Source organism: Brassica rapa, chromosome A10 (genome assembly GCF_000309985.2).
Source record: "Brassica rapa cultivar Chiifu-401-42 chromosome A10, CAAS_Brap_v3.01, whole genome shotgun sequence".
Taxonomy (NCBI): Eukaryota; Viridiplantae; Streptophyta; class Magnoliopsida; order Brassicales; family Brassicaceae; genus Brassica; species Brassica rapa.
Genome location: NC_024804.2, coordinates 4,394,608 through 4,417,703, shown reverse-complemented (window position 1 = coordinate 4,417,703; position 23,096 = coordinate 4,394,608). Strand labels below are relative to the sequence as shown.

At 42.9% G+C, this 23,096-nt stretch overlaps 1 protein-coding gene and 24 non-coding genes across 29 annotated transcripts; all 25 read left to right on the top strand.

The window, feature by feature from the left end:
• Positions 1-264: 264 nt before the first annotated feature.
• LOC117129360 lies at positions 265-383 on the top strand. The gene has a single exon (XR_004453011.1). It is a non-coding gene; the product is annotated as a 5S ribosomal RNA (ribosomal RNA).
• A 384-nt stretch (positions 384-767) lies between these two features.
• LOC117129358 lies at positions 768-888 on the top strand. Its single transcript, XR_004453009.1, has one exon. It is a non-coding gene; the product is annotated as a 5S ribosomal RNA (ribosomal RNA).
• A 388-nt stretch (positions 889-1,276) lies between these two features.
• LOC117129507 lies at positions 1,277-1,394 on the top strand. Its single transcript, XR_004453151.1, has one exon. It is a non-coding gene; the product is annotated as a 5S ribosomal RNA (ribosomal RNA).
• Positions 1,395-2,214: 820 nt separating this feature from the next.
• LOC117129365 lies at positions 2,215-2,331 on the top strand. Its single transcript, XR_004453016.1, has one exon. It is a non-coding gene; the product is annotated as a 5S ribosomal RNA (ribosomal RNA).
• Positions 2,332-2,716: 385 nt separating this feature from the next.
• On the top strand, positions 2,717-2,835 carry LOC117129501. The gene has a single exon (XR_004453145.1). It is a non-coding gene; the product is annotated as a 5S ribosomal RNA (ribosomal RNA).
• Positions 2,836-3,232: 397 nt separating this feature from the next.
• On the top strand, positions 3,233-3,351 carry LOC117129467. Its single transcript, XR_004453114.1, has one exon. It is a non-coding gene; the product is annotated as a 5S ribosomal RNA (ribosomal RNA).
• Positions 3,352-3,741: 390 nt separating this feature from the next.
• Positions 3,742-3,859, top strand: LOC117129506. Its single transcript, XR_004453150.1, has one exon. It is a non-coding gene; the product is annotated as a 5S ribosomal RNA (ribosomal RNA).
• Positions 3,860-4,300: 441 nt separating this feature from the next.
• Positions 4,301-4,419, top strand: LOC117129500. The gene has a single exon (XR_004453144.1). It is a non-coding gene; the product is annotated as a 5S ribosomal RNA (ribosomal RNA).
• A 385-nt stretch (positions 4,420-4,804) lies between these two features.
• LOC117129504 lies at positions 4,805-4,923 on the top strand. Its single transcript, XR_004453148.1, has one exon. It is a non-coding gene; the product is annotated as a 5S ribosomal RNA (ribosomal RNA).
• Positions 4,924-5,298: 375 nt separating this feature from the next.
• On the top strand, positions 5,299-5,417 carry LOC117129349. The gene has a single exon (XR_004453000.1). It is a non-coding gene; the product is annotated as a 5S ribosomal RNA (ribosomal RNA).
• Positions 5,418-5,800: 383 nt separating this feature from the next.
• Positions 5,801-5,919, top strand: LOC117129509. The gene has a single exon (XR_004453153.1). It is a non-coding gene; the product is annotated as a 5S ribosomal RNA (ribosomal RNA).
• Positions 5,920-6,308: 389 nt separating this feature from the next.
• Positions 6,309-6,427, top strand: LOC117129498. Its single transcript, XR_004453142.1, has one exon. It is a non-coding gene; the product is annotated as a 5S ribosomal RNA (ribosomal RNA).
• Positions 6,428-6,813: 386 nt separating this feature from the next.
• LOC117129411 lies at positions 6,814-6,932 on the top strand. The gene has a single exon (XR_004453060.1). It is a non-coding gene; the product is annotated as a 5S ribosomal RNA (ribosomal RNA).
• Positions 6,933-7,320: 388 nt separating this feature from the next.
• Positions 7,321-7,439, top strand: LOC117129433. The gene has a single exon (XR_004453082.1). It is a non-coding gene; the product is annotated as a 5S ribosomal RNA (ribosomal RNA).
• A 386-nt stretch (positions 7,440-7,825) lies between these two features.
• On the top strand, positions 7,826-7,944 carry LOC117129496. The gene has a single exon (XR_004453140.1). It is a non-coding gene; the product is annotated as a 5S ribosomal RNA (ribosomal RNA).
• Positions 7,945-8,330: 386 nt separating this feature from the next.
• On the top strand, positions 8,331-8,449 carry LOC117129487. Its single transcript, XR_004453131.1, has one exon. It is a non-coding gene; the product is annotated as a 5S ribosomal RNA (ribosomal RNA).
• Positions 8,450-8,838: 389 nt separating this feature from the next.
• LOC117129456 lies at positions 8,839-8,957 on the top strand. The gene has a single exon (XR_004453105.1). It is a non-coding gene; the product is annotated as a 5S ribosomal RNA (ribosomal RNA).
• Positions 8,958-9,342: 385 nt separating this feature from the next.
• On the top strand, positions 9,343-9,461 carry LOC117129400. Its single transcript, XR_004453049.1, has one exon. It is a non-coding gene; the product is annotated as a 5S ribosomal RNA (ribosomal RNA).
• A 388-nt stretch (positions 9,462-9,849) lies between these two features.
• LOC117129444 lies at positions 9,850-9,968 on the top strand. The gene has a single exon (XR_004453093.1). It is a non-coding gene; the product is annotated as a 5S ribosomal RNA (ribosomal RNA).
• A 386-nt stretch (positions 9,969-10,354) lies between these two features.
• LOC117129362 lies at positions 10,355-10,472 on the top strand. Its single transcript, XR_004453013.1, has one exon. It is a non-coding gene; the product is annotated as a 5S ribosomal RNA (ribosomal RNA).
• A 386-nt stretch (positions 10,473-10,858) lies between these two features.
• LOC117129450 lies at positions 10,859-10,977 on the top strand. Its single transcript, XR_004453099.1, has one exon. It is a non-coding gene; the product is annotated as a 5S ribosomal RNA (ribosomal RNA).
• Positions 10,978-11,366: 389 nt separating this feature from the next.
• Positions 11,367-11,485, top strand: LOC117129505. The gene has a single exon (XR_004453149.1). It is a non-coding gene; the product is annotated as a 5S ribosomal RNA (ribosomal RNA).
• Positions 11,486-11,872: 387 nt separating this feature from the next.
• Positions 11,873-11,991, top strand: LOC117129343. The gene has a single exon (XR_004452994.1). It is a non-coding gene; the product is annotated as a 5S ribosomal RNA (ribosomal RNA).
• A 412-nt stretch (positions 11,992-12,403) lies between these two features.
• On the top strand, positions 12,404-12,522 carry LOC117129503. The gene has a single exon (XR_004453147.1). It is a non-coding gene; the product is annotated as a 5S ribosomal RNA (ribosomal RNA).
• A 1,217-nt stretch (positions 12,523-13,739) lies between these two features.
• Positions 13,740-21,340, top strand: LOC103849529 (pre-mRNA-processing protein 40A). 5 transcript variants are annotated; one of them, XM_009126285.3, is made up of 27 exons: positions 13,740-13,941; positions 14,088-14,312; positions 14,392-14,550; positions 15,088-15,149; positions 15,375-15,444; positions 16,419-16,471; positions 16,554-16,611; positions 16,691-16,959; positions 17,045-17,114; positions 17,335-17,433; positions 17,547-17,615; positions 17,694-17,771; positions 17,941-18,027; positions 18,120-18,154; positions 18,242-18,347; positions 18,713-18,793; positions 18,879-18,971; positions 19,040-19,093; positions 19,177-19,293; positions 19,366-19,464; positions 19,568-19,615; positions 19,688-19,780; positions 20,071-20,178; positions 20,253-20,317; positions 20,413-20,515; positions 20,590-20,889; positions 20,978-21,340. In XM_009126285.3, exons 1-27 carry the CDS (start codon positions 13,906-13,908, stop codon positions 21,113-21,115), a joined length of 2,775 nt encoding a protein of 924 aa, XP_009124533.1. In that variant the 5' UTR covers positions 13,740-13,905; the 3' UTR covers positions 21,116-21,340. The 5 variants fall into 5 exon arrangements, with proteins under 5 accessions (XP_009124533.1, XP_009124532.1, XP_033137854.1 ...); XM_009126284.3 differs by having other exon boundaries at positions 20,584-20,889; XM_033281963.1 differs by having other exon boundaries at positions 14,416-14,550; positions 18,120-18,347; positions 20,584-20,889.
• The last annotated feature ends 1,756 nt before the right edge of the window (positions 21,341-23,096 follow it).

The following is a 23,096-nucleotide window of genomic DNA, read 5'->3' as shown; positions in this document are numbered from 1 at the left end:
ATTAAAGGACGTCGCAATTTTTCGGCCCCAAATTCAGCCGTTTTGACCTCCAAACGGGCTGCTGAAATTTACGGAGCGTAAATTAGTCGCGATGCGTTTTTTCGAGTGTGTTTTGTTGTTGTTGTTGTTGTTGTTGTGTTCTACATCAATCTCGACGCACTTTCGTTCGAGAAAAAAAAATGCCAACAAATCTTGTGGGTCCCACGCCATCCACTCGAATTGTCGGAACGAAAGGACATATGGAATCGCGAGTCATGTACTAACGGGTGCGATCATACCAGCACTAATGCACCGGATCCCATCAGAACTCCGCAGTTAAGCGTGCTTGGGCGAGAGTAGTACTAGGATGGGTGACCTCCTGGGAAGTCCTCGTGTTGCACCCCTTTTTTATTTTGTTTTTGGATCTAAAACGATTCTAGCTTTGGAAAACCCATAACTTTTGAACCGTGAGGAACTACGCCGCCCACAGCACCATTTCGGAAAGGCCCAGAAACCATCAAGGGCGGGTTAAAGGACGTCGCGATTTTTCGGCCCCAAATTCAGCCGTTTTGACCCTCAAACGGGCTGCTGAAATTTACGGAGCGTAAAATAGTCGCGATGCGTTTTTTCGAGTGTTTGTTGTTGTTGTTGTTGTTGTTGTGTTCTACATCAATCTCGACGCACTTTCGTTCGAGAAAAAAAAATGCCAACAAATCTTGTGGGTCCCACGCCATCCACTCGAATTGTCGGAACGAAAGGACATATGGAATCGCGAGTCATGTACTAACGGGTGCGATCATACCAGCACTAATGCACCGGATCCCATCAGAACTCCGCAGTTAAGCGTGCTTGGGGGCGAGAGTAGTACTAGGATGGGTGACCTCCCGGGAAGTCCTCGTGTTGCACCCTTTTTTATTTTGTTTTTGGATCTAAAACGATTCTAGCTTTGGAAAATCCATAACTTTTGAACCGTGAGGAACTACGCCGCCCACAGCACCATTTCGGAAAGGCCCAGAAACCATCAAGGGCGGTTAAAGGACGTCGCGATTTTTCGGCCCCAAATTCAGCCGTTTTGACCCTCAAACGGGCTGCTGAAATTTACGGAGCGTAAAATAGTCGCGATGCGTTTTTTCGAGTGTTTGTTGTTGTTGTTGTTGTTGTTGTTGTTGTGTTCTACATCAATCTCGACGCACTTTCGTTCGAGAAAAAAAAATGCCAACAAATCTTGTGGGTCCCACGCCATCCACTCGAATTGTCGGAACGAAAGGACATATGGAATCGCGAGTCATGTACTAACGGGTGCGATCATACCAGCACTAATGCACCGGATCCCATCAGAACTCCGCAGTTAAGCGTGCTTGGGCGAGAGTAGTACTAGGATGGGTGACCTCCGGGAAGTCCTCGTGTTGCACCCCTTTTTTATTTTGTTTTTGGATCTAAAACGATTCTAGCTTTGGAAAACCCATAACTTTTGAACCGTGAGGAACTACGCCGCCCACAGCACCATTTCGGAAAGCCCAGAAACCATCAAGGGCGGTTAAAGGACGTCGCGATTTTTCGGCCCCAAATTCAGCCGTTTTGACCCTCAAACGGGCTGCTGAAATTTACGGAGCGTAAAATAGTCGCGATGCGTTTTTTCGAGTGTTTGTTGTTGTGTTGTTGTTGTTGTTGTTGTTCTACATCAATCTCGACGCACTTTCGTTCGAGAAAAAAAAATGCCAACAAATCTTGTGGGTCCCACGCCATCCACTCGAATTGTCGGAACGAAAGGACATATGGAATCGCGAGTCATGTACTAACGGGTGCGATCATACCAGCCTCCGGGAAGTCCTCGTGTTGCAACCCCTTTTTTATTTTGTTTTTGGATCTAAAACGATTCTAGCTTTGGAAAACCCATAACTTTTGAACCGTGAGGAACTACGCCGCCCACAGCACCATTTCGGAAAGGCCAAGAAACCATCAAGGGCGGTTAAAGACGTCGCGATTTTTCGGCCCCAAATTCAGCCGTTTTGACCTCCAAACGGGCTGCTGAAATTTACGGAGCGTAAATAGTCGCGATGCGTTTTTTCGAGTGTTTGTTGGTGTTGTTGTTGTTGTTGTTGTTGTTGTTCTACATCAATCTCGACGCACTTTTGTTCGAGAAAAAAAAAATGCCAACAAATCTTGTGGGTCCCACGCCATCCACTCGAATTGTCGGAACGAAAGGACATATGGAATCACGAGTCATGTACTAACGGGTGCGATCATACCAGCACTAATGCACCGGATCCCATCAACTCCGCAGTTAAGCGTGCTTGGGCGAGAGTAGTACTAGGATGGGTGACCTCCTGGGAAGTCCTCGTGTTGCACCCCTTTTTTTTTTTGTTTTTGGATCTAAAACGATTCTAGCTTTGGAAAACCCATAACTTTGAACCGTGAGGAACTACGCCGCCCACAGCACCATTTCGGAAAGGCCAAGAAACCATCAAGGGCGGTTAAAGGACGTCGCGATTTTTCGGCCCCAAATTCAGCCGTTTTGACCCTCAAACGGGCTGCTGAAATTTACGGAGCGTAAAATAGTCGCGATGCGTTTTTTCGAGTGTTTTGTTGTTGTTGTTGTTGTGTTGTTGTGTTTCTACATCAATCTCGACGCACTTTCGTTCGAGAAAAAAAAATGCCAACAAATCTTGTGGGTCCCACGCCATCCACTCGAATTGTCGGAACGAAAGGACATATGGAATCGCGAGTCATGTACTAACGGTGCGATCATACCAGCACTAATGCACCGGATCCCATCAGAACTCCGCAGTTAAGCGTGCTTGGGCGAGAGTAGTACTAGGATGGGTGACCTCCTGGGAAGTCCTCGTGTTGCACCCCTTTTTTATTTTGTTTTTGGATGTAAAACGATTCTAGGTTTGGAAAACCCATAACTTTTGAACCGTGAGGAACTACGCCGCCCACAGCACCATTTCGGAAAGGCCAAGAAACCATCAAGGGCGGTTAAAGGACGTCGCGATTTTTCGGCCCCAAATTCAGCCGTTTTGACCCTCAAACGGGCTGCTGAAATTTACGGAGCGTAAAATAGTCGTGATGCGTTTTTTCGAGTGTTTGTTGTTGTTGTTGTTGTTGTTGTTGTTGTTGTTGTTGTGTTCTACATCAATCTCGACGCACTTTTGTTCGAGAAAAAAAATGCCAACAAATCTTGTGGGTCCCACGCCATCCACTCGAATTGTCGGAACGAAAGGACATATGGAATCGCGAGTCATGTACTAACGGGTGCGATCATACCAGCACTAATGCACCGGATCCCATCAGAACTCCGCAGTTAAGCGTGCTTGGGCGAGAGTAGTACTAGGATGGGTGACCTCCCGGGAAGTCCTCGTGTTGCACCCCTTTTTTATTTTGTTTTTGGATCTAAAACGATTCTAGCTTTGGAAAACCCATAACTTTTGAACCGTGAGGAACTACGCCGCCCACAGCACCATTTCAGAAAGGCCAAGAAACCATCAAGGGCGGTTGAAGGACGTCGCGATTTTTCGGCCCCAAATTCAGCCGTTTTGACCCTCAAACGGGCTGCTGAAATTTACGGAGCGTAAAATAGTCGCGATGCGTTTTTTTCGAGTGTTTTTTGTTGTTGTTTTGTTGTTGTTGTTGTTGTGTCTACATCAATCTCGACGCACTTTGTTCGAGAAAAAAAAATGCCAACAAATCTTGTGGGTCCCACGCCATCCACTCGAATTGTCGGAACGAAAGGACATATGGAATCACGAGTCATGTACTAACGGGTGCGATCATACCAGCACTAATGCACCGGATCCCATCAGAACTCCGCAGTTAAGCGTGCTTGGGCGAGAGTAGTACTAGGATGGGTGACCTCCGGGAAGTCCTCGTGTTGCACCCCTTTTTTATTTTGTTTTTGGATCTAAAACGATTCTAGCTTTGGAAGTGAAAACCCCTTTTTTATTTTGTTTTTGGATATAAAACGATTCTAGCTTTGGAAAACCCATAACTTTTGAACCGTGAGGAACTACGCCGCCCACAGCACCATTTCGGAAAGGCCAAGAAACCATCAAGGGCGGTTGAAGGACGTCGCGATTTTTCGACCCCAAATTCAGCCGTTTTGACCCTCAAAAGGGCTGCTGAAATTTACGGAGCGTAAAATAGTCGCGATGCGTTTTTTCGAGTGTTTGTTGTTGTTGTTGTTGTTGTTGTTGTGTTCTACATCAATCTCGACGCACTTTCGGTCGAGAAAAAAAAATGCCAACAAATCTTGTGGGTCCCACGCCATCCACTCGAATTGTCGGAACGAAAGGACATATGGAATCGCGAGTCATGTACTAACGGGTGCGATCATACCAGCACTAATGCACCGGATCCCATCAGAACTCCGCAGGTAAGCGTGCTTGGGCGAGAGTAGTACTAGGATGGGTGACCTCCTGGGAAGTCCTCGTGTTGCACCCTTTTTTTATTTTGTTTTTGGATCTAAAACGATTCTAGCTTTGGAAAACCCATAACTTTTGAACCGTGAGGAACTACGCCGCCCACAGCACCATTTCGGAAAGGCCAAGAAACCATCAAGGGCGGTTAAAGGACGTCGCGATTTTTCGGCCCCAAATTCAGCCGTTTTGACCCTCAAACGGGTTGCTGAAATTTACGGAGCGTAAAATAGTCGCGATGCGTTTTTTCGAGTGTTTGTTGTTGTTGTTGTTGTTGTTGTTGTGTTCTACATCAATCTCGACGCACTTTTGTTCGAGAAAAAAAATGCCAACAAATCTTGTGGGTCCCACGCCATCCACTCGAATTGTCGGAACGAAAGGACATATGGAATCGCGAGTCATGTACTAACGGGTGCGATCATACCAGCACTAATGCACCGGATCCCATCAGAACTCCGCAGGTAAGCGTGCTTGGGCGAGAGTAGTACTAGGATGGGTGACCTCCCGGGAAGTCCTCGTGTTGCACCCCTTTTTTATTTTGTTTTTGGATCTAAAACGATTCTAGCTTTGGAAAACCCATAACTTTTGAACCGTGAGGAACTACGCCGCCCACAGCACCATTTCGGAAAGGCCAAAAAACCATCAAGGGCGGTTAAAGGACGTCGCGATTTTTCGGCCCCAAATTCAGCCGTTTTGACCTCCAAACGGGCTGCTGAAATTTACGGAGCGTAAATTAGTCGCGATGCGTTTTTTCGAGTGTTTGTTGTTGTTGTTTGTGTTCTACATAAATCTCGACGCACTTTTGTTCGAGAAAAAAAAATGCCAACAAATCTTGTGGGTCCCACGCCATCCACTCGAATTGTCGGAACGAAAGGACATATGGAATCACGAGTCATGTACTAACGGGTGCGATCATACCAGCACTAATGCACCGGATCCCATCAGAACTCCGCAGTTAAGCGTGCTTGGGCGAGAGTAGTACTAGGATGGGTGACCTCCTGGGAAGTCCTCGTGTTGCACCCCTTTTTTATTTTGTTTTTGGATCTAAAACGATTCTAGCTTTGGAAAACCCATAACTTTTGAACCGTGAGGAACTACGCCGCCCACAGCACCATTTCAGAAAGGCCAAGAAACCATCAAGGGCGGTTGAAGGACGTCGCGATTTTTCGGCCCCAAATTCAGCCGTTTTGACCCTCAAACGGGCTGCTGAAATTTACGGAGCGTAAAATAGTCGCGATGCGTTTTTTCGAGTGTTTGTTGTTGTTGTTGTTGTTGTTGTGTTCTACATCAATCTCGACGCACTTTCGGTCGAGAAAAAAAAATGCCAACAAATCTTGTGGGTCCCACGCCATCCACTCGAATTGTCGGAACGAAAGGACATATGGAATCGCGAGTCATGTACTAACGGGTGCGATCATACCAGCACTAATGCACCGGATCCCATCAGAACTCCGCAGTTAAGCGTGCTTGGGCGAGAGTAGTACTAGGATGGGTGACCTCCTGGGAAGTCCTCGTGTTGCACCCCTTTTTTATTTTGTTTTTGGATCTAAAACGATTCTAGCTTTGGAAAACCCATAACTTTTGAACCGTGAGGAACTACGCCGCCCACAGCACCATTTCGGAAAGGCCAAGAAACCATCAAGGGCGGTTAAAGGACGTCGCGATTTTTTGGCCCCAAATTCAGCCGTTTTGACCCTCAAACGGGCTGCTGAAATTTACGGAGCGTAAAATAGTCGCGATGCGTTTTTTCGAGTGTTTGTTGTTGTTGTTGTTGTTGTTGTTGTTGTTGTTCTACATCAATCTCGACGCACTTTTGTTCGAGAAAAAAAATGCCAACAAATCTTGTGGGTCCCACGCCATCCACTCGAATTGTCGGAACGAAAGGACATATGGAATCGCGAGTCATGTACTAACGGGTGCGATCATACCAGCACTAATGCACCGGATCCCATCAGAACTCCGCAGTTAAGCGTGCTTGGGCGAGAGTAGTACTAGGATGGGTGACCTCCTGGGAAGTCCTCGTGTTGCACCCCTTTTTTATTTTGTTTTTGGATGTAAAACGATTCTAGGTTTGGAAAACCCATAACTTTTGAACCGTGAGGAACTACGCCGCCCACAGCACCATTTCGGAAAGGCCAAGAAACCATCAAGGGCGGTTAAAGGACGTCGCGATTTTTCGGCCCCAAATTCAGCCGTTTTGACCTCCAAACGGGCTGCTGAAATTTACGGAGCGTAAATTAGTCGCGATGCGTTTTTTCGAGTGTTTGTTGTTGTTGTTGTTGTTGTTGTTGTGTTCTACATAAATCTCGACGCACTTTTGTTCGAGAAAAAAAAATGCCAACAAATCTTGTGGGTCCCACGCCATCCACTCGAATTGTCGGAACGAAAGGACATATGGAATCGCGAGTCATGTACTAACGGGTGCGATCATACCAGCACTAATGCACCGGATCCCATCAGAACTCCGCAGTTAAGCGTGCTTGGGCGAGAGTAGTACTAGGATGGGTGACCTCCTGGGAAGTCCTCGTGTTGCACCCTTTTTTTATTTTGTTTTTGGATCTAAAACGATTCTAGCTTTGGAAAACCCATAACTTTTGAACCGTGAGGAACTACGCCGCCCACAGCACCATTTCGGAAAGGCCAAGAAACCATCAAGGGCGGTTAAAGGACGTCGCGATTTTTCGGCCCCAAATTCAGCCGTTTTGACCCTCAAACGGGCTGCTGAAATTTACGGAGCGTAAAATAGTCGCGATGCGTTTTTTCGAGTGTTTGTTGTTGTTGTTGTTGTTGTTGTTGTTGTGTTCTACATCAATCTCGACGCACTTTTGTTCGAGAAAAAAAATGCCAACAAATCTTGTGGGTCCCACGCCATCCACTCGAATTGTCGGAACGAAAGGACATATGGAATCGCGAGTCATGTACTAACGGGTGCGATCATACCAGCACTAATGCACCGGATCCCATCAGAACTCCGCAGTTAAGCGTGCTTGGGCGAGGGTAGTACTAGGATGGGTGACCTCCCGGGAAGTCCTCGTGTTGCACCCCTTTTTTATTTTGTTTTTGGATCTAAAACGATTCTAGCTTTGGAAAACCCATAACTTTTGAACCGTGAGGAACTACGCCGCCCACAGCACCATTTCGGAAAGGCCAAAAAACCATCAAGGGCGGTTAAAGGACGTCGCGATTTTTCGGCCCCAAATTCAGCCGTTTTGACCTCCAAACGGGCTGCTGAAATTTACGGAGCGTAAAATAGTCGCGATGCGTTTTTTCGAGTGTTTGTTGTTGTTGTTGTTGTTGTTGTTGTGTTCTACATAAATCTCGACGCACTTTTGTTCGAGAAAAAAAAATGCCAACAAATCTTGTGGGTCCCACGCCATCCACTCGAATTGTCGGAACGAAAGGACATATGGAATCGCGAGTCATGTACTAACGGGTGCGATCATACCAGCACTAATGCACCGGATCCCATCAGAACTCCGCAGGTAAGCGTGCTTGGGCGAGAGTAGTACTAGGATGGGTGACCTCCTGGGAAGTCCTCGTGTTGCACCCCTTTTTTATTTTGTTTTTGGATGTAAAACGATTCTAGTTTTGGAAAACCCATAACTTTTGAACCGTGAGGAACTACGCCGCCCACAGCACCATTTCGGAAAGGCCAAGAAACCATCAAGGGCGGTTAAAGGACGTCGCGATTGTTCGGCCCCAAATTCAGCCGTTTTGACCCTCAAACGGGCTGCTGAAATTTACGGAGCGTAAAATAGTCGCGATGCGTTTTTTCGAGTGTTTGTTGTTGTTGTTGTTGTTGTTGTTGTGTTCTACATCAATCTCGACGCACTTTCGTTCGAAAAAAAAAAATGCCAACAAATCTTGTGGGTCCCACGCCATCCACTCGAATTGTCGGAACGAAAGGACATATGGAATCGCGAGTCATGTACTAACGGGTGCGATCATACCAGCACTAATGCACCGGATCCCATCAGAACTCCGCAGTTAAGCGTGCTTGGGCGAGAGTAGTACTAGGATGGGTGACCTCCTGGGAAGTCCTCGTGTTGCACCCCTTTTTTATTTTGTTTTTGGATCTAAAACGATTCTAGCTTTGGAAAACCCATAACTTTTGAACCGTGAGGAACTACGCCGCCCACAGCACCATTTCGGAAAGGCCAAGAAACCATCAAGGGCGGTTAAAGGACGTCGCGATTTTTCGGCCCCAAATTCAGCCGTTTTGACCCTCAAACGGGCTGCTGAAATTTACGGAGCGTAAAATAGTCGCGATGCGTTTTTTCGAGTGTTTGTTGTTGTTGTTGTTGTTGTTGTTGTTGTGTTCTACATCAATCTCGACGCACTTTTGTTCGAGAAAAAAAAATGCCAACAAATCTTGTGGGTCCCACGCCATCCACTCGAATTGTCGGAACGAAAGGACATATGGAATCGCGAGTCATGTACTAACGGGTGCGATCATACCAGCACTAATGCACCGGATCCCATCAGAACTCCGCAGTTAAGCGTGCTTGGGCGAGAGTAGTACTAGGATGGGTGACCTCCCGGGAAGTCCTCGTGTTGCACCCCTTTTTTATTTTGTTTTTGGATCTAAAACGATTCTAGCTTTGGAAAACCCATAACTTTTGAACCGTGAGGAACTACGCCGCCCACAGCACCATTTCGGAAAGGCCAAAAAACCATCAAGGGCGGTTAAAGGACGTCGCGATTTTTCGGCCCCAAATTCAGCCGTTTTGACCTCAAACGGGCTGCTGAAATTTACGGAGCGTAAAATAGTCGCGATGCGTTTTTTCGAGTGTTTGTTGTTGTTGTTGTTGTTGTTGTTGTGTTCTACATCAATCTCGACGCACTTTTGTTCGAGAAAAAAAAATGCCAACAAATCTTGTGGGTCCCACGCCATCCACTCGAATTGTCGGAACGAAAGGACATATGGAATCGCGAGTCATGTACTAACGGGTGCGATCATACCAGCACTAATGCACCGGATCCCATCAGAACTCCGCAGTTAAGCGTGCTTGGGCGAGAGTAGTACTAGGATGGGTGACCTCCTGGGAAGTCCTCGTGTTGCACCCTTTTTTTATTTTGTTTTTGGATCTAAAACGATTCTAGCTTTGGAAAACCCATAACTTTTGAACCGTGAGGAACTACGCCGCCCACAGCACCATTTCGGAAAGGCCAAGAAACCATCAAGGGCGGTTAAAGGACGTCGCGATTTTTCGGCCCCAAATTCAGCCGTTTTGACCCTCAAACGGGCTGCTGAAATTTACGGAGCGTAAAATAGTCGCGATGCGTTTTTTCGAGTGTTTGTTGTTGTTGTTGTTGTTGTTGTTGTTGTGTTCTACATCAATCTCGACGCACTTTTGTTCGAGAAAAAAAATGCCAACAAATCTTGTGGGTCCCACGCCATCCACTCGAATTGTCGGAACGAAAGGACATATGGAATCGCGAGTCATGTACTAACGGGTGCGATCATACCAGCACTAATGCACCGGATCCCATCAGAACTCCGCAGTTAAGCGTGCTTGGGCGAGAGTAGTACTAGGATGGGTGACCTCCCGGGAAGTCCTCGTGTTGCACCCCTTTTTTATTTTGTTTTTGGATCTAAAACGATTCTAGCTTTGGAAAACCCATAACTTTTGAACCGTGAGGAACTACGCCGCCCACAGCACCATTTCGGAAAGGCCAAAAAACCATCAAGGGCGGTTAAAGGACGTCGCGATTTTTCGGCCCCAAATTCAGCCGTTTTGACCTCCAAACGGGCTGCTGAAATTTACGGAGCGTAAATTAGTCGCGATGCGTTTTTTCGAGTGTTTGTTGTTGTTGTTGTTGTTGTTGTTGTGTTCTACATCAATCTCGACGCACTTTTGTTCGAGAAAAAAAAATGCCAACAAATCTTGTGGGTCCCACGCCATCCACTCGAATTGTCGGAACGAAAGGACATATGGAATCACGAGTCATGTACTAACGGGTGCGATCATACCAGCACTAATGCACCGGATCCCATCAAACTCCGCAGTTAAGCGTGCTTGGGCGAGAGTAGTACTAGGATGGGTGACCTCCTGGGAAGTCCTCGTGTTGCACCCCTTTTTTATTTGGTTTTTGGATCTAAAACGATTCTAGCTTTGGAAAACCCATAACTTTTGAACCGTGAGGAACTACGCCGCCCACAGCACCATTTCAGAAAGGCCAAGAAACCATCAAGGGCGGTTGAAGGACGTCGCGATTTTTCGGCCCCAAATTCAGCCGTTTTGACCCTCAAACGGGCTGCTGAAATTTACGGAGCGTAAAATAGTCGCGATGCGTTTTTTCGAGTGTTTGTTGTTGTTGTTGTTGTTGTTGTTGTGTTCTACATCAATCTCGACGCACTTTCGGTCGAGAAAAAAAAATGCCAACAAATCTTGTGGGTCCCACGCCATCCACTCGAATTGTCGGAACGAAAGGACATATGGAATCGCGAGTCATGTACTAACGGGTGCGATCATACCAGCACTAATGCACCGGATCCCATCAGAACTCCGCAGTTAAGCGTGCTTGGGCGAGAGTAGTACTAGGATGGGTGACCTCCTGGGAAGTCCTCGTGTTGCACCCCTTTTTTATTTTGTTTTTGGATGTAAAACGATTCTAGGTTTGGAAAACCCATAACTTTTGAACCGTGAGGAACTACGCCGCCCACAGCACCATTTCGGAAAGGCCAAGAAACCATCAAGGGCGGTTAAAGGACGTCGCGATTTTTCGGCCCCAAATTCAGCCGTTTTGACCCTCAAACGGGCTGCTGAAATTTACGGAGCGTAAAATAGTCGCGATGCGTTTTTTCGAGTGTTTGTTGTTGTTGTTGTTGTTGTTGTTGTTGTGTTCTACATCAATCTCGACGCACTTTTGTTCGAGAAAAAAAAATGCCAACAAATCTTGTGGGTCCCACGCCATCCACTCGAATTGTCGGAACGAAAGGACATATGGAATCGCGAGTCATGTACTAACGGGTGCGATCATACCAGCACTAATGCACCGGATCCCATCAGAACTCCGCAGTTAAGCGTGCTTGGGCGAGAGTAGTACTAGGATGGGTGACCTCCCGGGAAGTCCTCGTGTTGCAGCCCTTTTTTATTTTGTTTTTGGATCTAAAACGATTCTAGCTTTGGAAAACCCATAACTTTTGAACCGTGAGGAACTACGCCGCCCACAGCACCATTTCGGAAAGGCCAAAAAACCATCAAGGGCGGTTAAAGGACGTCGCGATTTTTCGGCCCCAAAATTCAGCCGTTTTGACCTCCAAACGGGCTGCTAAAATTTACGGAGCGTAAATTAGTCGCGATGCGTTTTTTCGAGTGTTTGTTGTTGTTGTTGTTGTTGTTGTTGTGTTCTACATAAATCTCGACGCACTTTTGTTCGAGAAAAAAAAATGCCAACAAATCTTGTGGGTCCCACGCCATCCACTCGAATTGTCGGAACGAAAGGACATATGGAATCACGAGTCATGTACTAACGGGTGCGATCATACCAGCACTAATGCACCGGATCCCATCAGAACTCCGCAGTTAAGCGTGCTTGGGCGAGAGTAGTACTAGGATGGGTGACCTCCTGGGAAGTCCTCGTGTTGCACCCCTTTTTATTTTGTTTTTGGATCTAAAACGATTCTAGCTTTGGAAAACCCATAACTTTTGAACCGTGAGGAACTACGCCGCCCACAGCACCATTTCGGAAAGGCCAAGAAACCATCAAGGGCGGTTAAAGGACGTCGCGATTTTTCGGCCCCAAATTCAGCCGTTTTGACCCTCAAACGGGCTGCTGAAATTTACGGAGCGTAAAATAGTCGCGATGCGTTTTTTCGAGTGTTTGTTGTTGTTGTTGTTGTTGTTGTTGTTGTTGTTGTTGTTGTTGTTGTTGTTGTGTTCTACATCAATCTCGACGCACTTTCGTTCGAGAAAAAAAAATGCCAACAAATCTTGTGGGTCCCACGCCATCCACTCGAATTGTCGGAACGAAAGGACATATGGAATCGCGAGTCATGTACTAACGGGTGCGATCATACCAGCACTAATGCACCGGATCCCATCAGAACTCCGCAGTTAAGCGTGCTTGGGCGAGAGTAGTACTAGGATGGGTGATCTCCCGGGAAGTCCTCGTGTTGCACCCCTTTTTTATTTTTTTTTTGGATCTAAAATGATTCTAACTTTGGAAAACCCATAACTTTTGAACCGTGAGGAACTACGCCGCCCACAGCACCATTTCGAAAGGCCAAGAAACCATCAAGGAGACCTCCCTCTCTCTGACAACACCTATAGCTTCACGTGCTGTTGCTTCTTAACCCCATCAGCAAACTTTGCAAAAGAAGTAGGCAGCGAGTAACAACTCGTAGGTGAATTAGGGATTGACTTTGTCTACCATAAAGAATAGGCAGAGGGGAAGAGGATTCGACTATGTCTACATGTATAAACTGACCTAGATGAAGCTTATCGCTGAGAATCAAATCATCGTGCTCATCAGGGAGAGAGACGTAAGTAGCGTGTGAGGAGTCTGAGACTTTGAGATAAAAGCCTTAGTTTGGGAAAAGCTCACCTCCTGCTAGAGCAGAGACGATGCTAACGACTTGTAAGAGAGAGGACATGTGTTCTCCGGCGATTTTGACGCCGGTGTTCATGTGCTTGAGGAGAACGCCAGGGACTAGATTCACCATCACCGACGGATCCGATCGTCGTCTTTTACCGGAGCTCGCCGGATTCTCGCCTCACATATCCGATCGTCGTCCTTTGCCGGAGCTCCCCGGATTCTCGCCTCACATATCCGATTTTCATCCTATGCCGGAGCTCGCCGGATTCTCACATCGAGGAAGAAGATATAGATGAGTTTTTTTTATCGATGGTTTAGATAAAAGCTTTTAGTAATTAATTAGTTTAGGTTTAATTAATTAGGGGACATAGTGGTCATTTTCCTATTAAAAATCTGGTGGTATAGTTGGTTAGTGTATAATTGAAAAAGTGGTATAAGGAAAATGATATTTTTGGCAATTCCCCTTTTTCTTGTACCTAAAATTGATTAAAATTAATAAAATATTACTTATTATAGAAATAATACTACTGAAAAAACAATTAAAAATTTATTAAATATCTTACTAAATTTAAAACCAAAAACCAAAAGCTAAAACAACCATTCATATTTTCAAAAAAACTAGAATCTACTGTAAAATCAAAATCCAAAATTTAAAAACTAAAATCTAAAAACCAAAACCAAAACCAAAACCAAAATCTAAAAATCAGAAACCAAAATCTAAAAAACTAACAAAACAATCACTTCAAACAGATTAAGCTTGAACTACATGCCGTTTTGTAGTCGTACATGTAGACTCCTTGCTGTTTTAAATTCAGTAAAGGCGCACACAATGTAACGCGTGGTCATCGAAATTATTTGATTAGGGTTAGGAAATTGGCGAGAGTTGGTCGTCAGCGATACATACTCTCGGGTTCCTGGTATGTGCTTTCGCTTCGAATCGGAGAGAGGCAGCAGCTAATTTAGTTGGAACATGTCGAACAATCCTCCTCAGTCCTCTGGTGCCCAGGTACGCAAAGTCCTCGAATTCACTCTATTGAAATTTGATTCTAAGCAATTTGATGTAGGGAAAGGTTTTAATAAACCTATGAAGAAAAAGTTGATAAGATCTGAATTTCTATGATTTAATCTTTACTCTTGTCTTTCTTTGAGCAGTTTCGGGCGATGGTTCCTGGGCAACAAGGTCAGCAATTTGTTCCTGCAGCTTCACAACAGCCGTTTCATCACCCCTACGGACATGTACCACCAAATGTTCAAAGTCAGTTTTCTCAGCAGCTTTTTCCAGTGAGACCAGGTCAGCCTGGACATATTGCATCATCATCACCTCCAGTTGTAGGCTTTGGTACATCTGGACCACCTCCATTTTCTTCTTCATATTCAGTGAGGCTTCTTGCTTTTCCTGTATTTTGATGACCCCTTTTTATACGCTTTTCACTTTCCTGGATTCCTGATCTTGTAGTTTACACCTTCATCTTATGGTCAGCAACAACCAACTCCGCAGATGCATGCATCTGGTAGTGTCCCACCAGCAGCCAACTCTTGGCCTGCTCCTCCTGTAATTCAAAGTACAACACTTGTTTCCCCTGTTCAGCAGACACCAGCCACTCCCACTGACCCAGTAAGTATTGATGCCTATTAACTGTGAAATCAATCAGATTATGTTGAATTGTATTGAGGCTACCCACATATACCTCTTATCATTTATGGCATTTCACTACTTTCCTCCCTACTTTCTTGAGATAATATCTAGTGTTCCCCAACTTGATAGCAAATGTTAGTATATAGAGTATATTTTCTCTGAACCTTAACTTAGCTCAAGCTCTGATGATAAGGTTGATAACATGAACTGTTTCATTTAATTTCTTAAGGATGAATAACAGACACTGAACCTGGAATTCCCAATGACCTAGGTTTTTGTTCTAGAGAGCCCAAAATTTCTCTCAAGCTTTTCAAATCGATACCTCTAATCATCCGAACCTTTTCAAATCATCAAATGTATACTCACTCACTAGTTACCTGATGTGGCAATTATTGATGAACTCTTATCAAACTTCTCTAGTCTCTATGTATGCACCATCTCTTTTATGCGGACCATTCAACTAACTTACCAGTTGTGTCTGTTTTTTTTTCTGTTTATGTGTTTGTTCAATAACAGGGAAATCTGACTCCACAATCTGCATCTGACTGGATGGAGCATACATCTGCTGATGGTAGAAAGTATATTACTGAACTAATGATTAAGATTTAGGCCGATTATCCTCCTTTTTGTCTATATTCATGCAGTCCCCGTTACAAATTGATTATCATTGATCGTAATCACTTTTTGAACTTTTCATATATCCATGCCCTTGATTACTTTTCATGCGGATTTTCGTACATGGTTTTGGATCTATGGTACCTAAAACTTTTTCCAGTTATCTGATGGATACTTATCTTTTCTAGGTATTATTATAACAAGCAGACTAAACAATCAAGTTGGGAAAAACCTCTTGAACTGATGACACCACTTGAGGTAAGACTTTAGTTATTCTTCTAAGATGATTTTCATCCTGCCTATCATGGAAGGTGCTTTTTGTCCGTGTGCCACTTCACTAGTGATGTAAACAGTTGCATGCATTGTCTGGAAAATGTTTTATTTTATTCTTTTCTACTGGTTTGGAAACTCCATGGTGACTGAGAGATGTAACGACTGCTAAGTGCTTATTTGAAGCCAGGCATTTTCACCTTTTTAAAACAGGCAAATATACTTTTGGCATTCTCTTAGGTGATGCCAGACCATTTTTTGCACCCATGTTAATTTGTTTTTCTTTTCAGTGTGAGATTTGATAAGTTTTCACTTTTAGTTAGTTCCAATGGTAGCAATGTTTCTCTGTTTCTCACTTTTCTTGTGTAAATATGTTGGTGAAAAATTTATAGACAGGTTGGTCAGATTGCAGATTTATTATTCTCGATGGATTAATTTATTTCTGATCTTCTTTTTCGTATTTTATTTTTATTTTTTTAAATGAAATAGTTTTTACTCTCTGCCCTCGTTTTCTTTATTAGAATAATAATAGAACTTCAAAAGTACCGTTGCCCTGATCTCTTCAGAGGATTCCTGTTGTTTGTGTAGTGAGTATTGTTCTCTCTCTGCTAGTTTTTGATTTACAAGACAATTTTATTGAACCATACTCAAGAAATATGAGATCTGAATGCTATCGTGAAGCTGATGGATTAGTTTGGGGTTATATTAAACCAAGTTTATTGATAGACCTGATAAACTCCTGTCTTGGAGCCTGAGTCTGGCGTGTGGTGGACATGTTCATATTGCTACTATGCGTATATAGGAGCACAGAGATCTTAATTTTCTCTTCTGCTATATCCGATTACTTTAATGACGTTTTGGGTTTCTGTGGAAACAATATTAATTTATACATCAAAATCTATCCTATCTTTGCATGATTTTATAGTTTCTCGCAAGTCGCAACTTATAATCTCATTTTACAGAGGGCAGATGCATCCACTGTGTGGAAGGAATTTACAACAGCTGAAGGAAGGAAGTAGGCATCTTTAAGTTTCACTGGTTCTTATTTCTTGCTTATGCTCTTTTGTTGCAACTGATTTATTGTTTAAAATATGCAGATATTATTATAACAAGGTTACAAAGGAGTCTAAGTGGACAATTCCGGAAGATTTAAAGGTTTGCCAATTTACTTATCTCATATGCAGATTTCCCAATGCGGCCCCCTACATTAAACCTGCATTGTTGTTTTGTGCAGTTAGCTCGGGAACAAGCCGAATTAGCTAGTGCAAAGAGGTCCCATTCCGAAGATGAATCGACCTCTCTATCCCGCATTACTGCATCCTCGTCTGATCTAGCTGTTAGCACTCCTGTTACCGCTGTTGTTCCCAGTACATCTTCAACAATTCCTGGGCATTCTACAAGTCCTATTCCAGCGGGTTTGGCTGTACCTGTCACCCGTCCTCCCCCTGTTGCTTCTGTTACTCCAACGTTTGCTGCAACTAGTGATACTGAGGCTACTGCAATGTACCATTTTGTTTGGGAAGTTTTGTTTGATGATTATGCACTCTTATCACGTCTCTGAATTTAGCTTGTATGCTCTTCTTACTAGGAAATTGGATAATTTATCGTCTCAGGGGGCATATGAATCAAATGATAGAGCGCCAGCACCAAATAATGAGGCATGACTTTGCTATGCCTTTTTATAATGACTTGCATAGAATCTAATAGTGTAGTCCTATATGTTCTGCTTCCCTGCTATCTAATTCATTTTCATGTATATCGAGGTCAATAGATACATTGTACAAGTTTTGAAAAAAATATATTCAGCGTTTACTGTACGTGCGGTGATTTGGTTGTTTCATGAATATGCTTTCTAATTACATTGAATGTTTTCGTTAGGTTGATTATAAGGAAATTTCGGTGAATGGAAAATCCAATATGACACCTGCTGGTGACAAAGCAAACGTTGAGGAGCCGATGATGTATGCTACTAAGCAGGTATTTTCTTAACCTAATTTTCTCCTCCTGTTATCTGTATCTTTATGTTTCTTGTAAAATTCTAATCGTTTACCCATCCGTCTATTTTTGCACTGTTGTTTATGTTTCTCTAGGAGGCCAAAGCTGCTTTCAAGTCTCTTTTGGAATCTGTAAATGTTCAGTCCGACTGGACATGGGAACAGGTACTGTGGATGCCATTAATAGATATGGCATGTATTCTTTCTCTTCCTGATCATTACCGACATATCATCTCCTTGTAGACAACGAAAGAGATTGTTCATGATAAAAGATATGGTGCTTTGAGGACACTCGGTGAGCGGAAACAAGCTTTTAACGAGGTATATATTTTGTTGGTTCTTAGGAATGATGTGCAAATGCATTTAAATATCCCTCTGTAAAGTATTGCTGTCTTTATTTGTGATGCAATCAACTTCTCAGTTCTCACTGGTAGATCTCCACTTTCAGTAGCTTTATGCTTATATCTGATTGTCAATTCTAATGTGCCAGTATCTCGGTCAACGGAAAAAAGTGGAAGCCGAGGAAAGGCGATGGAGACAGAAGAAAGCGCGGGAAGAATTTGTAAAGATGCTAGAGGTATGTACCAAAGGACTCAGAAGTTCGGTGTTCATTGTTTAGTGTGGTTCATGAGCTGATTTAAGTGTTATAATGGTATTTCGTGACCTCAGGAGTGTGAAGAATTATCATCATCCATGAAATGGAGGTTTGGCTTTCAGCTAATGAAAGAATCGTTGGTTCTTGTCTTTATTGTATGTGACGTATGTGCTAATAGAAACTTTTTCCTCACCAGCAAAGCTTTGAGTTTGTTTGAAAATGATGAGCGTTTTAAAGCTGTTGATCGCCCAAGGGATCGTGAAGATCTTTTTGACAATTATATTGTGGAACTTGAGAGGAAGGTAATTATCTTGCTTTTTTCAGTTTGGATGATTAATAAAATACTTTGCTCTTATAAACAAACCATGCCATGGAAACGAGCATTGAGGTGTTACAAGAGGGATAATTATTGCTGGTTGTTACCATTTCAAATGTCCTTTTCTACCTTGGATAATCATAAGAGACGTGACATAATTATAGCAAGCTAATGCTTTTGGTGGTCACTTAGATTGGCTTTTGGTGGTCACTTAGATTGGGGCTGAGCATAGATCTGGTGCGCCAGCATGATGGCTTTTGAAGCATCTATAGAGAATATATATTTTTGTTTTGTTTTGTAGGATGGGCAAATTCATTTTTAGATTGACATCATGGATCCTTTAATCTGCAGGAAAGAGAGAAGGCAGTGGCAGAACATCGGCAGAAGATGGCAGAGTATCGGAAGTTTCTTGAAACCTGTGACTATATCAAAGTATACAACTGTTTGTGTAACTAATTCCTACAAATATTTTGCGTTATAGACCTTTCCATAATGTCTTATATAATACGTTTTGAAGGCAAGTACACAATGGAGAAAAATTCAGGATAGACTGGAGGATGATGAAAGATGCTCATGTCTTGAAAAAATAGATCGTTTGATTGGTTTTGAGGTACGTAACTTCATCGAGAAATTCAGGCTGTCACCACTAGAATATTTTTCTAATGTTTGTTATCCCAGGATTACATTAATGACCTGGAGAAGGAGGAAGAGGAGCTGAAGAGGGTAGAGAAGGTAAGGTCGATGTTAAGAATTGTAACCTCATATTTGTTCTTCTGGAGTCCAAAGCTAATTATTTCATTTTCATGTCGAGCTAGGAACATGTTAGGCGCGCTGAAAGAAAAAATCGTGATGCATTTCGTACACTACTGGAAGAACATGTCGCTGCTGGCATCCTTACAGCCAAGACGTACTGGTTGGAATATTGCATTGAGGTGCACAACCAATTTACATCTTTGTTGAAAAAATTATGTTGGATTCTTTTACTCAGTTATTTTTTTCAACAGGTAAGAGACTTGCCTCAATACCAAGCTGTTGCATCTAATTTGTCTGGCTCAACTCCGAAAGACTTGTTCGAAGATATCACGGAAGAATTAGACAAGCAGGTAATTTGGAGTAGATATAGTATACTTCTCAATGGCTGTACTATTATAGCTTTGCGTGAATCTAATAGTTGAGAAATTAAACCGGTTTTGTTTTAATGGACAGTATCACGAGGACAAGAGTCGCGTAAAGGATGCGATGAAGTCGAGGAAGGTAAGTAAAAGATTAGCTAGCGTTTCTGCTTATTCCTATGCCAAACTTTTCTCTAATCCATTTCTATAATAGGTTTCCATGGTCTCCTCATGGATGTTTGAAGATTTTAAATCTGCTCTTTCAGAAGATCTCAGTTCTCAACCAGTATCAGACATAAATTTAAAGGTACTAGCTCGGTTGTGAGAAATAACATTTTTCAGCTGATAACATTTCGACATGAACGGTTTTCTAAATTGTGTTGTAGTCAGTGAGTTTAAATTGTTGTTCATGGCATGCTTTAACCTATCACAACTTCATTGCGTTATTTCGCAACTAGTCGCTGATGAGATTTATGTAAACATTTGTGAATTAATAATCGTTGAAAATATTTTCTTGAGTACAACAAAGATTTGTGAAGGTATCTTTGAAAGCTCAGTTGAATAGGCTTTAATGTGTCTTTTTCCATTGTATATCAGCTCATATATAATGACTTGGTTGAGAGGATGAAGGAAAAAGAAGAAAAAGAAGCCAGAAAGTTTCAGCGTTTGGCTGAAGAGTTTACCAATCTTTTGCGCACTTTCAAGGTATATCTTACCCATGGTGACTTACTTTTCTCTGAATTCTCTAGGACGTTTAAACATAAATTTATTTCTGTTAGGAAATAAACGCAGCTTCAAATTGGGAAGATGTCAAACAACTAGTTGAAGAAAGTCAAGAGTACAGGTATATTGTTTCTTGCTTTAGAACAAGAATCTTCATAGCTCTTAGCAAACACCCTGAATAAGAGAATAAAAAGGCTCCATTTCGGATTTCTTCAGATCGATTGGAGATGATAATGTTAGCAGAGGGCTTTTTGAGGAATACATAACAAGTTTACAGGAAAAAGCAAAGGAGAAGGAGCGTAAGCGTGATGAGGAAAAGGTAATTGGAAACTCTTATGATCTTTTGTATGTTGAAAACAGGTGTCTAAGATTTTACTGTTGTGGAAGTTTCAGAGTAGGAAAGAGAAGGATAAGGAGGAGAAAGAGAAGCGGAAAGACAAGGAGAAGGAGAGAAGGGAAAAGGAAAGAGAACGCGAAAAAGAGAGGAGTAGCAAAAGGGAGGAATCGGATGGTGATGTAGATGTGAGTGAAGGTCAGAAAGAGGAGAAACGAAAAGGAAAAGATCGAGACAGAAAACATAGGAGACGCCATCACAATTCTGATGATGATGTCAGTTCTGATAGGGATGACAGAGAGGAGTCGAAGAAGTCATCATCCCGTAAACATGGTAATGATCGCAAAAAATCAAGAAAGGTACTTCCTCTCGACCTCAGTTCTGACTCAGCTAAGCTTCAAATTTGACAAGATGTTTAAAATTTAAGAGAGATGGTTTTCCTGGCAGCACGCAAACACACCAGAATCAGACAGTGAAAGTCGGCATAAAAGACAGAAGAAAGAGCAGCGTGAGAGTAGTCGTCGAGGTGGTAATGATGAGTTAGAGGATGGAGAGGTTGGGGAAGATGGTGAAATCAGACTTTAATCGCTGAGAAGTGGATAATAACATTTGTTTCTTCATCTGAAACCTTTCTACTTCTTTTAGAGACTTTTATTCCTAATGATTCATCTTTACACACTACTACTCTAGTGATATTTTTTCGTTTGCGTTTCCTTAATAATCGGATATAATGTACCCGATGAAGACGGGGTTCGAAAGCATTTGTTATCTGTTTACTTTGTTTTTGTTTTTTAAACACTGAGTTTAATAGCTATCACGGCAAATAGGACCCAAAGGTGAAAACAACATTCAAACCCATACCAGTAGGTAGGCAATGGAGAATAACAGAAGCCATGAAGGAAACAAGAAAATAGCCTAAAAACAGCAGCGTGAGGGTACCTATGCCTCTTCTGCAATCGGATGATGGAGCCATCTGGGTCCATTCCGTGCAATGCAGGAGTGGTATCTATGATCAGTGGTTACACTCTCTGCAAATCTTCAGGGTAATAAAGTTTCTTGCTGGTACCACGTAGTCTAGGCTCCAAATTTGCAATTTTTACAGCTTTGTAACAATGTCATTTGAAAGGTGTGACAAATCGGAGAACGAACCAGACGCTGCAAGCATTCTCGAGCAAGAAGGAACGATGATCCAAAGATGATGTTGTCGAGTCTCATTGATTGAACGTCAACCACTGAAAAGGTGGCCCACAGTTTAAACTCTTCTTGGCTCTTCCCAGAGGAATATGCATAAGGGTCTTCTCTTTGCAATCACGTAAAATCCATGATGCTTCACAATTCACATAACCATTGATCCACGATGTGCCTATATAATAAACTTGAGCGAACTAGTTGGTGGGGCATACCAGCATCTTTCGTGTACTAGCACTTCATTTGCAACATTGAGATTAGCCTGATTAGGGAAGTTGATATTAAACCAGATCGTTGCATCCTCCTCTGCTTTTCTGAGAATTGCAGCATGGGCTAATTTGATCTTCTAAAAAATCAATGAGTTTCTAGCCTTCCGGATGTATCATAGGATCCTCGGGAAATTGTATGTAAGAAAAATACAGAGTTTGTGGAAAGTCCCAAGGATGGTAGTGGTTGTTTGTCAGCCATCCAAATCGTATGTGCCAATTGACATAAAAACAATGTATGACATAGTTTCTCAGCCAACTCCACACAACTTGCATGCCGGATTCACTTGGATGCCTCTTGATACAACTTGTTTGAGACAGCCAACACTCTCCACACAAAGTGTCAAATTTTTAGGAAAGTCTGTAGTAATTAAAATACTACTCGATAACTTTCTTTCGGAAAGAGGGATACTATTTGTAACGTCCTGACAGTCCACGGATAATAGACCACCCACTCACTCGGCTTGTGGGTCCCATCCGACGGACGGTGCGTTAATTTTTCCAAGACTCGAAATCATTGTTTACTAGTCCTGCAATTACCACCCGACCTTTTTTTGTATTTTAACCTTATTCGCACGGTATCGCGAATCACTTTCCGATTGGTCACCTATCCTTCTACTACTCCAGCTCAAGCATGCTTAACTCTGGAGTTCTGAACGGATGTGTGACAGAAAAAAGTAAGTTAACTTTAGTGATATAGGTAGCCAAATTAATTCTCTTAACCCTTTTTATATATACCAAAAATCGGGATGTTACAATATTATGTACACTATGTCCCTAGGGACGACCCATGAATATTTTTTGTGACGTTATGTTTTCAGGTTTAAAACAATACATCTTCCTCTACAAAGGTTGTCTTACTCTCGGCATATTCCATAGACCCATATTAGGAACTAGAAGCTTGAAGACACAATGTAAAATCCACGTAAGCGTCTGGGTGGTACTATGCTCCACTTATTTGTCTAAACCTTATAACCATCGTTTTGTTCAACAGATCTTTCCATGGAGCATGCTTCTCCAAGCGAATGAATGTCTTGTGCCTAAGACACAATCCATAAAGGATCCTTTCTTGTAGTACTTATTCTTCAATACCCTGGCGACTAAAGAGTTGT

Bases quoted from the DNA above. Each gene is read 5' to 3' on its own strand.
- LOC103849529 (XM_033281961.1), top strand. From the start codon at position 13,906: ATGTCGAACAATCCTCCTCAGTCCTCTGGTGCCCAG. The intron at 17,434-17,546 runs GTATTTTCTTAA...ATGTTTCTCTAG, and splicing joins TGATGTATGCTACTAAGCAG to GAGGCCAAAGCTGCTTTCAA. The intron at 18,028-18,119 runs GTATGTACCAAA...TCGTGACCTCAG, and splicing joins AATTTGTAAAGATGCTAGAG to GAGTGTGAAGAATTATCATC.